The following is a 16,540-nucleotide window of genomic DNA, read 5'->3' on the forward strand; positions in this document are numbered from 1 at the left end:
TGTTCTGTTGCTATAAGCCCGACACTGTGCTTTACTCACTGTGCTTTCACAGTAGTCTTTTGAAGTAGATAGTATTGTCATTTTCATTTTATAAATGAGGAAACTGAAATCTCTGGACATGGTGATAGCTTATCTACATTTTGAGGAAAGACTGAACTGTTTGCTGGTAGAATGAAGGAACAGCAGGATGAGAATGAACTTTGGACATCTTTTAGGTAGTGGTCACCTAGACTACTTTCCCATCTAATATAAAAATCCTTTCAACAGTAACCCTGACGAATGATGAAAAGAGCCACATATGCTTTGGAAGTTCTTAACCAATGTGAACTTGATTAACTGTGTGGAATCCTATGGAAAACAGAAATGCACATGTTTTCTTTGGGGAATTCATAATAAATGCTGTTCTTCTTTGGAATTAAGACATAAATAATTTTTTTTAAATATTGGTTATAAGAGGTCAGACTAACTCTTTCAATTCTATTTGTTTCATTTGTTGGATAGACATGAAGAATTCATGGTAACTAGCACCTGGTATTCTTTAGAGAAGCCTCAGTAGACATCTTTGGTTTGCATGTTACTGCTGCAAACAGGATTAAGTTCAAACTATTTTTAAACACACAAACCATAAGTTCCTCCTTATGTTATTAAGGAACTGACCACATGCCATGTATAACACTAAAATAGGCATCTTTTGAAGCTATAATAGTTCTGAAGACACCAAAGTTATTTTCTGCTATAAGGAATTAGTATGACTAAGACAGAAAGGGGAAGAATTTGAAAGCAAAAGCAATCTTACCAAAGTCTGCAAATGCTGACTGTCCAACCACCAACATATTTTGAGGTTTTTCCAATACGCTACTGACAGAGAAGTTTCCATCCTATTAAATGCAGAAGACTTTGAATTAGACCATTATAATCCACTTATTTGTCAAGTGTGAAACAAAGCATTTTTACTGAACCAGGGAAATAAATAATTTAAGGCTTTTGTTGTATTGCACAAAAATTATTCCAATCTCCTGTTTAGCTTTTATTATGAAACAAAAGGAACTGCTGTGAGTTGAAGAAGATGTAAATTTGGAGTGCCTTCCTTGATGTCAATTCTGGTATAATATCTCTTACCAAATCATCATCATAATTTCAGACACTAATAATTTCAAGTATTGTGGACAAAAACTAGTTCCCACCTTAAAAGAGCAACAAGTCCAGTTGGGAGATAGGATATAAATAAAAAAGATAGAATTTTTTATTGTAACACATAAGTGGTACAAGTAAGCAGCAAAGGCACTATGTTTTACAGATTTCAAGAGAAGAAGATTCTGTTGGGAACAATTAAGAAAAGATACTAAATGAGACAAGAATCCCACTGATCCTTAAAGGACCAATTCACCATCAAGTTAAGTTCATGTATTAGCGAGAAGGGAAGCAAAGGATTACAACAGCTGCCATGTACTAGGCAGAGGTAGCTAAACTAAACGGGCAAGGAGAACTCATTAGAGAGCCTGTGTTTTAGTTACTCTTTTCCCAAAATAAAACAGTGCACATCTCACTTCCAAAAATAATATGCATTTCTTTCAATTATTGCCTTTCCTTTCTATAATTTTAGATTACTACGCAAGAAAAGTAAATCAAAACAATGAATTTAGAATTTTGAGCTCTCAATTTTATACACAGTTCTTTTCTTATCACTGACATCTCTATTCACTATTTGATCTACTGACTCTGATTTCTATATACTCTTGTAACTGGTTCTATGAACAAATTTCAATGAACCCTATGTTTTTTATAATCCTCTCCCTTAACTAATAACTAAAATAAAATCTTAAGGCTCACCCGCCACTGACTGAGTGGAATCCCTCTTGGCCAAAGGAATATCCTAAAACTAAACTGCCTGCCAGAAGGAGGGAGATCAGACATGCCTCATCATGCCCCCCTCCCTCTTTGGGGACATCTTTGTAACCCATTAACAGCCCTAAGGGTATGTAAGACAAACCTACAGGTCCTCAAATTATACAACAAATACATATCTGGTGGCTTATCGCTGATAAACAGCTCCATTCCAAGCCTTTAGACAAAGCTTCATGTCTTTAACCAATTATAAGCCAAAGAATCTTTAAACCCACCTATAACCTGTAAGCTCCTGCTTTGAGATGGCCCACCTTTTCGGGCCAAACCAATATATGCCTTCCATGTATAGATTTACGACGTTACCTATAACCCATGTCTCCCAGAAATGTATAAAACCAAACTATAACCCAGCCACAGCGAGTCCACTTGCTCAAGGCTTCTTGGGGGTGGCTCTGGGTAACGATCCTCAAATTTGGCTAAGAATAAATCTCTTTAAAATTATTTTACACAGCTTGGCTTTTTTTCGTTAACACTAATTCCTTGAACTTTTGAGTTGTTTCCAGAAATGGTGGATTTTCTGCAAGACAAAGGGGCTGAGATTCTGAAGGTCTCTGAGCACACTCCCTGCCACCATGACTCACCATCCCCCACAACCTGCCCAAATGCATGCAGCCCCAGTTAATTACACTACTGCCCCAAGACACATGGCCCCTCCTTTAAAAGCCCAAGATCTCCATTTGTCAGGGAGAGGGATTTGAGGCAGTTTCTCCCAGTTCTCCTGACAAGATGTATTAAAAAATTCCCTTCTTCTTGGCAATCTTCATTTTCTCAATAATTGGATCTTTGTGCCGTGAGCAACTGGACATAGGCCAAAATTCCCTTGTGGTTTCCACAACACTCTATACAGGATATCTGTATATTTTAAAATGAGTTTTGCATCTTTATTCCTTTAAGGATACTGGAAACCTGAGTGGAAAAATAAGAACTGTTTTTTATCTCTGCTCTTACACCATAACAACTATCAATATAGAAAGATGATTTCTGTGACCAAATGTGGGGGATTTCTGAAAGGAAGGTGGGTCTTGTGAGCAAATTTAATCAGTTCTGCTCCTTCTCCACCTGGCTAATGGCAACCTGCTGGGACTGTTTTTTCACAACCACCTGAAAAGAGCCCAAAAAGGAAATGTAAATTTTTTTATAGTTGCTAGACCTATTGACTAAAACTGCCTTTTAGTATCTGTTTCTATAGACTGGACACCACCTAAGGGTTTCTCCCCACCACCAATAAGCAGTCACTTCTGCAGCAGACACCCACTGGGTGTCCTCTAATTCAATTCCAGCACTACTTACCTGAAGATAGTGTCAGATCCCACAAGTTGAGGATTCAGTCCCCAAAACTGCCCTTTCAGAAACCAGTCACAAGTTTGGGCCTCTAGAACTTCTGACAGACCAGATTCAAATTGGGGTTCCCATGACACCCTCTTTGAGTTTATTAATAATTAATTTGCTGGAGCAGCTCACAGAACTCAGGGAAGCACTTATATTTACAGTTTATTATAAAAGTTATTACAAAAGACAGATGAAGAGACACAGGGGGAGAGGTATGGGGGAAAGGGCATGAAGCTTCCATGCCTTTTGGCTCATCACCCTTCAGGAACCTCCACATGTTCAACTACAAGGAAGCCCCCATAACCCTGTTCTTTTGGGGATTTATGAAGGCGTCCTTATGTAGACATGATTGATTAAATCACTGGCAATTGGTGATTACCTTAACCTTCAGCCCTTCTCCCTCCTAGGAGGTTGGGAGCTGGGGCTGAAAGTCCCAACCCTCTAATTATGTCTTGGTCTTTCTGGTGACCACCCTCCATCCTGAAGCTATACAGGGGCTCCCAACCATCAGCCAACTCTTCAGCATATAAAAAGACATTACTTTAAAAATTCCAAGGATTTTAGGAGCTATATGCCAGGAAATGGAGACAAAGACCAAATGTATATCTCATAATATCTTAATTTGCAAGTCAGTTTCTTAAGAAATCACTGCTGACAAGGAAACTATCATTATAGCAAACAGACAACCTACAGAATGGGAGAAAATATTTGCATTGTACATATGCGATAAAGGGCTGATAACAAGAATCTATAGAACTTAAGAAAATCAACAAGAAAAAAATCAAACAACCTCATCAATAAATGGGCAAAGGACATGAACAGAAACTTTTAAAAAGAAGATGGTATAATGGCCAGCAAACATACAAAAGTGCTCAACATCTCTAATCAATAGGGAAATGCAAGTCAAAATCATAATGAGGTATCTCCTAACTCCAATGAGAACAGCCTTTATCAAAAAGTCCCCAAACAACAAATGCTGGCATGGATGTGGAGAGACTGAAAAACTCTTACACTGCTGGTGGGACTGCAAATTAGTACAACCCCTGTGGAAAGTAATTTGGAGATAGCTCAAATAGCTAAAAATAGAAATACCATTTGATCCAGCAACTCTACTACTAGGCATCTACCTAGGAAAAAAAGACATTCTATAATAAAGACATCTGCACTCAAATATTTATGACAACACAATTCACAATTGCAAAGATATTGGAAACAACCCAAGTGTCTATAAACACATGAGTGGATTAATAAAATGTGACATATATATATACCACGGAATACTACTCAACTACAAAAAACAATGGTGAACTAGCACCTCTTATATTATCCTGGGTGGAGCTAGAGCCCATCCTTTGAAGTGAGGTGGCATAAGAATGGAAAAACAAGCACCATATGTACTCATCATCAAATTGGTACTACTAACTGATCAACACTAAGGTGCTCACATGGTAGTAATATTCATTGGGTGCCAGTCAGGTGGGGAGTGGGGAGGGGTGAACTCACAACTAATGGAGGTGAAGCACACTGTATGGGGGAAGGACATGCTTGTAACCACGGCTTGAGTGAGGCAAAGGCATTACATGTAACCAAAATGTTTGTCCCCCATAATATTCTGAAATTAAAAAAAAAAAAAAAAGAAATCACTGCTGACTTTCACAAAGGCACTGCTATAAAAGAAAAAAAGCACAAAAACCAAATGCAAGAAGACCATAAGTGATTAAGACATGTCTTGCGACAGGTGATTTCCTAGCTATTCTGACACTCTGTTACCCACATGCAGAAACATGTTTTATCTCCCATTATTAATGTATCTGATATGCTTTTCAAATGATTTTTCTAAAGACATCTTATTTACATAAGTGCATTAAACCTTATGGTTCCCCTCGAGTCTTACCTAGAACCTGAAATTGCATAAGAGATATGTCAAATTGCCAAATTCCTAACTGAAGTGTCAAGTGTTTTTGCATCTTAGAAAGATCTCAGCACTGCCAATACATTGGATACAATGATTTTTTAATGAATGGAAAGTCTCTCTTAAAATACATGAGCCTCATATGAGATAAAGCTGATTATGAACTCATACTGATTTAATCAAACAAATTGCCCCACTGAAGGTCTGTGAATTTTGGTAAATGTATCTAGAAATATATAGGTATAACTGCATGAGTTATCGCCATCAAGACCATTAAGCACTTCTCAGGTAACAGCCTCCAATGTTACCTGACTGCCACATTCACAGTCAGGGTCAACAGAAGAGCAATACCCTCTTCTATTAAACAGTTGCCGGAGAAGGCGAATATATGCTTGCCATAGTGAAAGCATGTAGGATACATGCCTATGAATTGTTGGGGAAGAAGACAATGCTTTAGTTAGAAAAATTTCCCATCATTATCATTACTTATTCTTTACTTTGCTTGGCCATATGAACCTCTATAACTTAATTTCCATTCAGATTAATGTCACTTACATATTTAGTATTTGATGAAAATGACATAATGAACTACACCAAATATGTTGTTATTCTCATTAGATAACACGTTTGAAAGTAGAGCATGACTTGTTTATTCTCAAAGATGAAGCTGCTATGTAGCTGCTATGTAGGAAGACAATTACATTATTGTCAATTGATAATAAACATGTTATCAATACTCTTTTTCATTCTGAACATATATTGAGAAAATGATCTGGTGGAAAGAGTCCTAGACTTAGAGTAAGATGACATGTGTGAACTAAAATAAAATTGTAAGCATTCCAGCTAGCTGAATGGACCCCTTCTTGGCCAAGGGGACCCCAGAAAAACCCTAAAGCTGAGTTGCCAGCCATGAGAAGGAAAGTCAGAAACACCTGTCATGTCCCCTCTCTTTTGGAGATAGTCTTTGTAACAATAAGATATGAAATCATTAACAGACCTAAGGCTATGCAAGGCAAAGCTTAAATCACACCTTCAGGCCATCGATTTACTTAACAGATTGCTAGAGTTTCCATAAATGTCCCCTGATTTGTCTTTGATTAACAGACATCCTTATTTTAAGTTAAAATACTTCAAGCCCTTAAGAAAAAGCTTCATTTCTTTAAGCAGTCACAAATCGAAGAATCTGTAAACGCACTTGTAACCTGTAGTGCCCCCCCTCCCTCCTTGAGATGTTCTACCTTTTCGGGCCAAACCAATGTATCCTCTCCACATACTGACTTAAGATCTTTTGTGTAATTCCTGCCTGCATGAATGTATAAAACCAAAGTGTAATCCAGCTATTGACGGCACATTCTCTCAGGACCTCTTGAGGCCATATGCTCTGATCACATACAATGGCTCAGAATAAACCTCTTTAAATTATTTTATAGAGTTTGGGTTTTTTTCCTGTTAACACATGGGTTCCATTGTTTCACTGATAAGCTGTATCACTGAAACCACCTTTACAAATTGATAAAGGGGTGCAAGACAAGAACTGTGGTAAAGGCCTAGCTAAAAATAAGGCACAGGCCTGGCTAAAAATAATGGTAATAATTAGCCACTGTCCCCCTGTTTGCTTCTCAATAATTGCCACTCTGGAGCCCCACGACTGGTGGTCATGAAGATTCTTAGCTTTCTCCATAGATAGCATCACCCTTTTGAAACCTGGGGTAGTTTCTGAGGTATCTTCCAGGTCCCACATTCCAGGGGAATTACTGACCCATCCAGACCAGTGGCCCATACCAGGAACTGACTCAACTGGTCTTGTGACCCCACCCAAGACCCTGGTCAGCAAAGAAGACAATTCCTACAACCCTATGGTTCCAGACTGAACCCAGCTAATTAGCAGGCTTAATTGTCTATGACAAACTGTTTTTAAAAACCCTGCTTCCCAAATTTGGGGGGAGGCAGATTTGAGAAATTTCTCCTGTCTCCCAATCTCAGCACTATGCAGAATAAACTCTTTCTTTACGGTAAACCCTGCTGGTCTCTATGTATTGGGCAGCGGGCAAATGAACCTGGTTGGGAGGCAACATCACTTTGGGATATCCATTTACTGCTCTGGGTTTCAGTCTCAGTTGTCAGAAAGAGTTAAATGTATTGTCTATCTGCAGGGTTCTAGAGAGGATCAAACAGAATGATATAAAAGAGAGTGTTCTGTGAAATGTAATATAACAGGTACCCCTAAGGTATTTTCATAATGGCAGTCCTGTGCTTATGATCTGCAAGTATCAATACTTTTTGTACAGGCTTCCATTTTGGACTCATCCACTTCATGGCCTGACCCCCATACTTTTTTTGGATTGGATTACTTAATATTTACATATTTATATTCTCCTTATATATTACTTTTTGCTATGGAACAAACAATACTTTTTTTATACTGTACTTTTTAAAAAATTGACAAATAATTATTATATATATTTGTGGGGTACATACTGATATTTCCATACATATAATATATGGTGATCAGATCAGAGTAATTAGCACATCCATTATCTCAAACATTTATCATTTCTTTGTGTTGAATGAAAGAGCTAAGGAAATTTCACCCCAAAATATGACTCCTTGGTATAAAGAGTATTTTGAACTAAAGGCCCTTAGAGATTAACAGGTTTTGGAAGGGTCTTTCCATCTATCTTCAAAAGAACTAGACCCATTGAAAAGAACAATTTTCTTTCCTTACCCTCCCTGTTATCCCAATATATTGCTGGAAAGAAGATCAAGAATGCAACCAGACCTAGCCCAACCCATATTAAAGATAACACCAGTCTCTCAGGTTAATTTAATTTCCAAAGAGAATCATTTACAAGTAATTTTTTTTTTTTTTTTTTGAGACAGAGTCTCACTTTGTTGCCCAGGCTAGAGTGAGTGCCGTGGCGTCAGCCTGGCTCACAGCAACCTCAATCTCCGGGGCTCAGCGATCCTACTGCCTCAGCCTCCCGAGTAGCTGGGACTACAGGCATGCACCACCATGCCCGGCTAATTTTTTGTATATATATTTTTAGTTGGTCAATTAATTTATTTCTATTTTTTTTTTTTTTGGTAGAGACGGGGTCTCGCTCAGGCTGGTTTCCAACTCCTGACCTTGAGCAATCCGCCCGCCTCGGCCTCCCAAAGTGCTAGGATTACAGGCGTGAGCCACCACGCCCGGCCATTTACAAGTAATTTATTTCCCCCACCCATTCTTTATCCCAAGTCTCTATTTATCCTCCCTAGTCATCATTTATTGACACTCAACAGAATTACTTATATTCCTCGTCTCCCCTTTTGCTCTAAAATGAGGGTATGTAAATTTCTGGACCCCATGGGGATACTGGGTAATCAATCATTCTGTGATTCTCCCCATGTGCATGGCAAATAAATTTTTGTAATCTCTTTTTCTTATTAATCTGCCTTATTGTGAGTTGGTCTTTCAGTGAGACTTCCAGGAATGAAGGGAAGTTTTCCTTTTCCCCCCACATGAGAACATTCAATATCCTCCTTCTTATTTGAAACTATGTATTATTGTTAACTTAGTCATCCTACAGTGATATTGAAGGAAAACAGAACATTTTACTCTAAAATATATTTCTTTGACATATTTTGAGATGGCTACCACAGGTCCAGTAGCCAGAAGTAAAGCTGCAAATCTATCTTTTGTGGGGAAAAATTTGCATACACAGAGCATCTCCATTAATGCAGCCAGGTCTTTCCTTACAGGATCTAGGAAAGATTAACTGAGAGGCTGATACCTTTAAAGGTCTGCAAAGAAACAATTACCACCTATGCTCTCTGAGGGTTGCTACCAGTAAGGTCTCATTTACATAGCAAGACCACCTTTGCTAGCCAAGCCTCTTTCTTTCTTTTTCCCATAACCTATCTTGCCACTAAAACTGTTTTGCCACAATCCAAGCCCCTATTGTTTATAAACTTCTGTACTCCACTGGGAGGTTGAGTTTTCATTCTGAAGGCTCCTGTATACACACATTAAATAAATTTGCATGTCTTTTTCTCCTATTAATCAATCAGCCTCATGTCAGTGATTTTTCAGCGAACCTTTAGGGACCAAGTGCCTTGGTCACTGCTTCCCTGCAATCCAAACTGGACCAACTAACAGAGATTCTGCTGCAGCTGCGCCTTCACCTATTCTTTTTCTACTTGATTTCTGGAATTACTGTGCAATGACTTCATTGACTTAAGGGTAGAAGTTTTACAAACAGATTTCCTAGTTCAACTCCCAGCTCTACTTTTTGCTAGCTTTGAGGCCAGAATATGGTAGTTTTTCTCTGCACATCAATTGACTGACTCATCTCTAAATTTGTGTTTGCATAAGGCTTTTGTGAGGATTAATGAGATAATTCATACAATGTGCTAAGTACAGTGCCTAGCACACAGTATGCATTTAGTTAACATTACCTATTATTCCAAGCAAGCTAATGAGCAGGCAAAAGAAAAATAAAAGTAAAAAAAAAAAATAAATAAATAAACATTACCTATTATTAGTAGTAGGGACACTGGTAGTAATACTACTATTATAATTCTGCTAGCACAACTACCACCACCACCGAAGCAGCTAACCTACCACCACTGACAGGGGAAATCTGCCATTTTCTGCTTGAAGTCCAACCACAGTGCTATGTTGTGGCAAGTAATTTTTCATGGATGACTGTCCATGCTTCAGCCTGTAAGTTTTAACATGTAATGTTAAAACTGTCATATATGTAACATTAAAAAATGATCAGGAAACAATATATAATGACTATTATGTGCCCATATCTTTATTCATGTAAAGCTGTAGTTCTCAAATGGGGTAATTTTATCCTCTAGGGAACATCTGGCAATGTCTAGGGACATTTTTGATAGTCACAATTGAGGGGTGGTTACTAGCATCTAGTGACTAAAGGCCAGGGATACTGATTAAATAGCTACAAAGCACAGGACAGCTCTCCACAGAAAGAATTATCTGGCTCAAAGTGGCAACAGTGCCACAGTTGAAAAATTCTGACATAGAGAGTGTCCAAGCGTCTGGTTTTGTCATTCTTAACTCTTTTTCTTCATAACACTTATCTACTCTCTTCCTTTAGTTCTAGTTCTGTTTCTAACCACTTCAGTCTGCATGTCTCTTTTTTAAAATAATTTTTTTCCTGCCTAAAATTAGATATTTCTTTTGTCTTTTCTATTTCTTTTATTGGTTACCAGAACAAAACACGAGTTAGCACAGTGTTAATGGACATCTTGTCTTTTCATATCTACTCTTTCTTGTCCATTCCCAACATTCTACTTCTTTAATCATTCACCTCTTTCCCAGGTTATTGTAAATTCTACCTGATTTATCTCCCCACCTCCAGATTTTCCATGCCAACCTATCTGATATACAGGAGCAAGAATAACTGCAATAATCAAATCTCTATTCATCTTACTCTCAGTCCTAAAATACTTAACAGCTTCCCAATAGATTTTTAAAAGATTTAATTACTTAGTTTAGAAGTCAAGGTCTTTGTTGATCTTGTCTAAACCAATTTTTCTAATCTTACATTTCAATATCTATTTCATGTTCTAGTCTAAACCAGCCACTTTCTAATCTCTCAATGTGTCCCATTTCCTGTGCTCGTCTTTGTCTGCCTCTTTCCCTTTCTTTCTCACTTCCAGTCACTGAAATCCTGCTCATCCATATGTACTATCCGTTTCATATGTTGTAACTTTCTTGAAGCCTTCATTGATAATCCTGCAAATGAACAGAAGTAACTGGTTTGCCTTTTAACTCCTGTAGCCTGCAGTTTGCATCTCTCATTAGACCAGCCATAGTCACCCACAGGCCCATCTTAGCCCTCCTCTTGGCCTCCAGGCTCTATTCACTTCTGTATCTCCCAGAGAATTACCATGCGGCTGTGCACATAACTGATACTCTAAAAAGATTTGTTGCAGCTCTTATTCTTCCACTAGCTAATATAGTTTTATAGGTTTTGAGTTCTTTTTGGCTAATTAGTATGTTTTTGCAAAGTATGTGCCCAATCTCTGCATGAAAATGATCATCCACTTTATGAAAGCCACACTTTATCTGAATTAGTTACAATTTGTATTTTTCTTGAGACAGGGTCTTGCTCTGTCGCCCAGGCTGGAGTGTGAATTACCTTTGAATCTATATTACCTTAATTTGTACTGATGCCTAACTTACTGTTAACACGGGTCCTGACAAAGATTATATCTTTGACCAGACTTTCCTTAGGATCCTCTGTGACCTCTGCTTGACTAAGCCCAACCATTATCCTACCCTTTTAATAATTTCCTATCTACTGACTACCACCCTACTCCTAGGCTATAAAGTCCTAATTTTCTTTGTTGTATATGGAGTTGCGCCCAATCTCTCCCCATTACAAAAATTCATTGTAGTATTACCCTTGAACAAAATCTGCCTGGCCATCTTTAACAAGTGTCTGAATACTTTTTTCATTAACAGTTCACTGACCTATCTGTTTTATTGCAAGAACACCCCTTAGTCCCTACTGTCCAATAGACCTGCAGTCCCTAACTGCCCGGCTGCAGACCAGTACTGGTCCATAGCCTGTTAGGAACCCAGCAGCACAGCAGGAGGTGAACGGCAGGGGAGCAAGTGAAGCTTCATCTGTACTTACAGCTGCTCCCCATCCCCTGCATCGCCGCCTGAGCTCTGCCTCCTGTCAGATCAGTGGCGGCATTAGATCCTCACAGGAGCGAGAATCCCACTGTAAACTGCAGGTGCCAGGGATCTAGGGTGTGGCTCCTTATGAGAACTGAATGTCTGATGCTCTGAGGTGGAGCTGAGGCGGTGATGCCAGTGTTGGGGAGCAGCTGAGATACAGACTGTCATTACAGAGAGGTTTGACTGCACAATAAATGTGATGTGCTTGAATCACCCAGAAACCACCCTCTGCCTGCAGCCTCCCCCCAGGTCTGTGGAAAAATTCTCTTTCATGAAACCGGTCCCTGATGCCAAAAAATTTGGGGATTGCTGCAATAAATAATTTATTAATTTTCTTTAATGAAAACAATAAAAGAAAAAAGATCCTAATCAAATCCATTCTCTTCATGAAGATTTTTCTCCTATGAAGTTGCTTCACTTCATTACCTTTAAATCAGCCTAGGCTGAGAGGACATCACACACTTTAACATGTTTTATAATATTCTATGCAGATTCTATTATTTGTAATGAGGTTTCCCTGCCACCACCCCCACCTTGAGATACAAGTTAATCAAATATATCTCTCATTTTCTAATACCTTGAGACTTCAAGTAGAAATGCAAGGTCATCTGCAAACATCTTCCAACAGTGGGAGACTTAATGCATAAAAGTCATAAAGAATATAACAAATTATCAGGTGTGGTGGCTCATGCTTGTAATCCTAGCACTTTGGGAGGCTAGAGTGGGAGGATTGCTTGAAGCCAGGAATTTGAGGCCAGCCTGGGCAACATAGCAAGACCCCATGGCTACAAAAAATGAAAAATTAGCTGGGCTTGGCAGTGTACACCTGTAATCCTAGCTACTCAGGAGGCTGAGCAAGGAGGATCACTTGAGCCCAGGAGTTTGAGGTTGCTGTGAGCTGTGATCACACCATTGCACTCTAGCCTGGGCAAGAGTGAGACCCTGTCTCAACAATATCATCCCCTCACCCCCAAAACCCGTATTTCTATCATCAGAAAATCAAATATAATTACTTTTTTTTAAAAAAAAGTAGTACATTAAACAAAGTCTTTTTTGGTTCAAAAAAAAAAAATTCAGACTGCTTAGCTTAGAAGTAGTAAGAAGCTGTGATCTTGCCTAAACAAAGCTACTCCCACAACTTAGTTTCCTTCCATGAAGAAAAGTGAGTCATGACCAATATCACTGACCATATTATAAGAGTGACTGCTAATGAATCTCCTTCCACAAGTCTGTGCTTTATACTTTTAAAATCTGCTATTTTTCATCAGTATTTTAATATAATTTATAAAAGGTTATGGGTTTAATTTGGATTGAATAAAAGATAATCAGAAGTAAATAGATGGTAAATCAATAGATCTAAAATTAAAATCTGATAAGTATCTAGCATGTGCCAGGCACTTTACACACATTGTTTCATTTAATCTTCACATTCTTTTTTTTTAAATTTCAGGGGTACAAACATTTTGGTTACATAAATTGCTTTTGTCAAGGTTAAAAGTATGCCTATCCCCCAGATACTGTGCACTGAACCCGTTAGGTGTGAATTTACCCAACCCCTCCATCCCTCCTATGTGTTTATTCACAAACATTCTGTTAAGCAGAGACTGTTATACCCATTTTCTATAAAAGGACAGTGAGGTCTAATACATGACCAACACTTGAAGAATGTCACTGAATTGGCCAGTTTGGCCTGGTCTCAAATCCTATCTTCTACCATGCAGCCTGAAATTCAACTTTAAGATTTAAGGTGATTTATTACCCATTAATCAATGTTTCATACAACCCAAGAAAGCTAAAAACAAAATAAAATCATACATCAATTTGGGAATTATCTGCTTACAATAAAAAAAAGAAAAAAAAAAACCCACAAAAACCCATTCAGGGAAAGATTCCTTAATCCTAGTCATCTTGGCAGTAAGTTTCGTGTTTGTTGTTCTTATTTCTTATATGAGCCTGAAGGCAAAGGGGAAAAATTAGTCTTAAAAAGGGTTGTCTTCATAAACCATCATGCTGACAAATTAAATGACAGTAACCTCTCTCAACAGCTGACAGCTTAGCAGGGGTCCTGTTAACATGTGCATTAGGGCAGACTGATTGGTTTAACTGGCAGTCATGCCCAAAAACTTGCAGAGGAACTGATGCTGAATGAATCATTTCCTTCAGCCACATTCAGCAGTTTGAATGCAGCAATGTAACCAAAGCCTCTTAAAGTTGTTCTATTTATTGTTGAAACCAACCAACCAAGTGATTACTTTCATTTTATTTTCTAAAAAAGTATGCTTTTCCTGAAAGCCATCATTTAAAAATGCTACCAAGAAAAGATTTCTTACCAAATTCTCCCATATTTCAAACTGGAAGGTATTAGAGGCAGACAATGTCGTGAGGAATAAATCTAGAAGGAAAATAATAGCAATGAAAGTTTTGCAGTCCTACTGACATGTACATTTAAAAACAGAAAAAAATGCAATACATGAAATAATCATAAATACAATTCTGTTTAAACACATTTTAAATTATATTTCAACAAGTTTCATCCTATTGAAAAAATAAAAGAAAAATAAGGAAAAAAAATAGCTGGGTGAAGTGGCTCACTCCTGAAATCCTAGCACTTTGGGAGGCTGAGGCAGGAGGATTGCTTGAGGCCAAGAGTTTTGAGATCAGCCTGAGCAAGACAGAGACCCCGTCTCTATAAAAAATAGAAAAAATAGCCCGGTGTGTTGGTGTGCACCTGTAGTCCCAGCTACTCAGAAGGCTGAGGCAGGGAGGATCACTTGAGCTCAGGAGTTGGGGACTGCAGTGAGCTATGATGATGCCACTGTACCACTGTACCCGAGCCAGGGTGACACAGAGAGACCCTATCTCAAAAAACAAACAAACAAAAAGGCCGGGCACCATGGCTCATGTCTGTGATCCTAATCCTAGCACCTTGGGTGGCTGAGGTAGGGGAGATCACTTGAGGTCAGGAGTTTGAGACCAGCCTGAGCAAGTGCAAGACCCTGTCTCTACTAAATAGGAAACATTAGCTACTACTAATAGGAAGCATTAATAGGAAAAAGTAATATCCTCTCTGCATGGCGGCACACACTTATAGTCCCAGCTACTCTGGAGGCTAGGGCAAGAGGATCCCTTCAGCCCAGTAGTTTGAGGTTGCAATGAGCTATGATGATGTCACCGTACTCTAGCCAGGGTGACACAGGGAGACTCTGTCTCAAAAAAAAAAAAAGAAAAAAGAAAAAAGAAAAACTAAAGCAGATGATCTTATATTAGTACAATTAAGGAAAATGTATTTATAGGGCATATTTGGTATTAGTGCATCAAAAGCATTTTTTATTTTCAAGAACAATTATGTACAGTACTTTTTATTATACACTTTTTTATTCCAAAGTGCATTATATTTTTAAAAAAGATATTCTGATTATAATCACATTCTGCTTTCTCACCCTAGAAAGAACACTTGTCTATATTTCATAATCAGGTTTCAGCATTATTTTAAATCACAGTATTTCAGCACTCAACATTTTAGCACTCATGTTAAATAAGCAACTAATTATGTTTCAAATTTTGAGTAACAGAAGAATTGTCTTCATAAATTATAGCTAAAGATAGTTTGTTTTATTGGAAAGTACAATAATTTTAATAAAATTTCTTTGAAAACAATAGGTTAACAGTTAAATAAAGGATCATATTAATGCAAAGGCCAGACAAACTGTAAATCTATTTTAGTAGTGGTGTTTATTATAATGTTTGCATAATGACAATTTTACTTAATGAATATATAAGATTTTAAAACAGTGAGGTGACTCATAGGAATACTAAAATGACATTACTCTTTTAAGCTTTAAGAAATGGAAATTATTCAGAGTAATGTGAAGACCATAACCTTTAAATAAAAGATTTTTCCCCACATTAAGTTTGTTTAGAAAACTATCATTCACATTTTAATGTGTTTTCTGTAAGGGTTTCATATAAATGTAGTGAAGCTAATTTATGTAATAATTACAATAATAAAGATTTTCAAAGAATTCCCAGAAAGCTAAGTAATATGTTTACTTTTATAATTAGTTGAATTAAAAAATCCTGGTTCTAAGTGGAATCATTCTTATGTCCTTGTATGAAATAGCTCTGCATTTATTTCCACCACACTGACGATGCTTTTCCCTATGGATATAAAACTTTAGTCTTAGGCCGGGCGCTGTGGCTCACACCTGTAATCCTAGCTCTTGGGAGGCCGAGGCGGGCGGATTGCTCAAGGTCAGGAGCTCAAAACCAGCCTGAGCAAGAGCGAGACCCCGTCTCTACTATAAATAGAAAGAAATCAATTGGCCAACTGATATATATATATAAAAAATTAGCCGGGCATGGTGGCGCATGCCTGTAGTCCCAGCTACTCGGGAGGCTGAGGCAGAAGGATCACTCGAGCCCAGGAGTTTGAGGTTGCTGTGAGCTAGGCTGACGCCACGGCACTCACTCTAGCCTGGACAACAAAGTGAGACTCTGTCTCAAAAAAAAAAAAAAAAACTTTAGTCTTCTACAAATATGATTTCTTTAACTAACTGTAGTCTTCTATTAAAATGATTTTTTTAACAATCACACATGCACTTCCAATGATGTGTTTACTTCCATGCTCATCTAGGAAAATTCCAAACAATATCTGAGGTTTGTGTGATAATATATCATATGTAGTGTCCATCTCC

At 38.0% G+C, this 16,540-nt stretch overlaps 1 protein-coding gene across 3 annotated transcripts in view; it reads right to left on the reverse strand.

Moving 5' to 3' along the window:
- The window catches only part of ITFG1 (integrin alpha FG-GAP repeat containing 1), a 305,254-nt gene that overhangs the window by 219,475 nt on the left and 69,239 nt on the right, over window positions 1-16,540 (reverse strand). For all 3 annotated transcript variants that reach the window (XM_012773847.3, XM_075995608.1, XM_075995609.1), the window contains exons 7-8: window positions 14,177-14,238; window positions 797-878 (exon numbers count right to left, since the gene is read on the reverse strand). In XM_012773847.3, coding sequence (XP_012629301.2) covers window positions 797-878; window positions 14,177-14,238 — 144 coding nt within the window. The remainder of the gene's footprint in view (window positions 1-796; window positions 879-14,176; window positions 14,239-16,540) is intronic.

The sequence above is a fragment of the Microcebus murinus genome, chromosome 20 (assembly GCF_040939455.1).
Source record: "Microcebus murinus isolate Inina chromosome 20, M.murinus_Inina_mat1.0, whole genome shotgun sequence".
NCBI lineage: Eukaryota > Metazoa > Chordata > Mammalia > Primates > Cheirogaleidae > Microcebus > Microcebus murinus.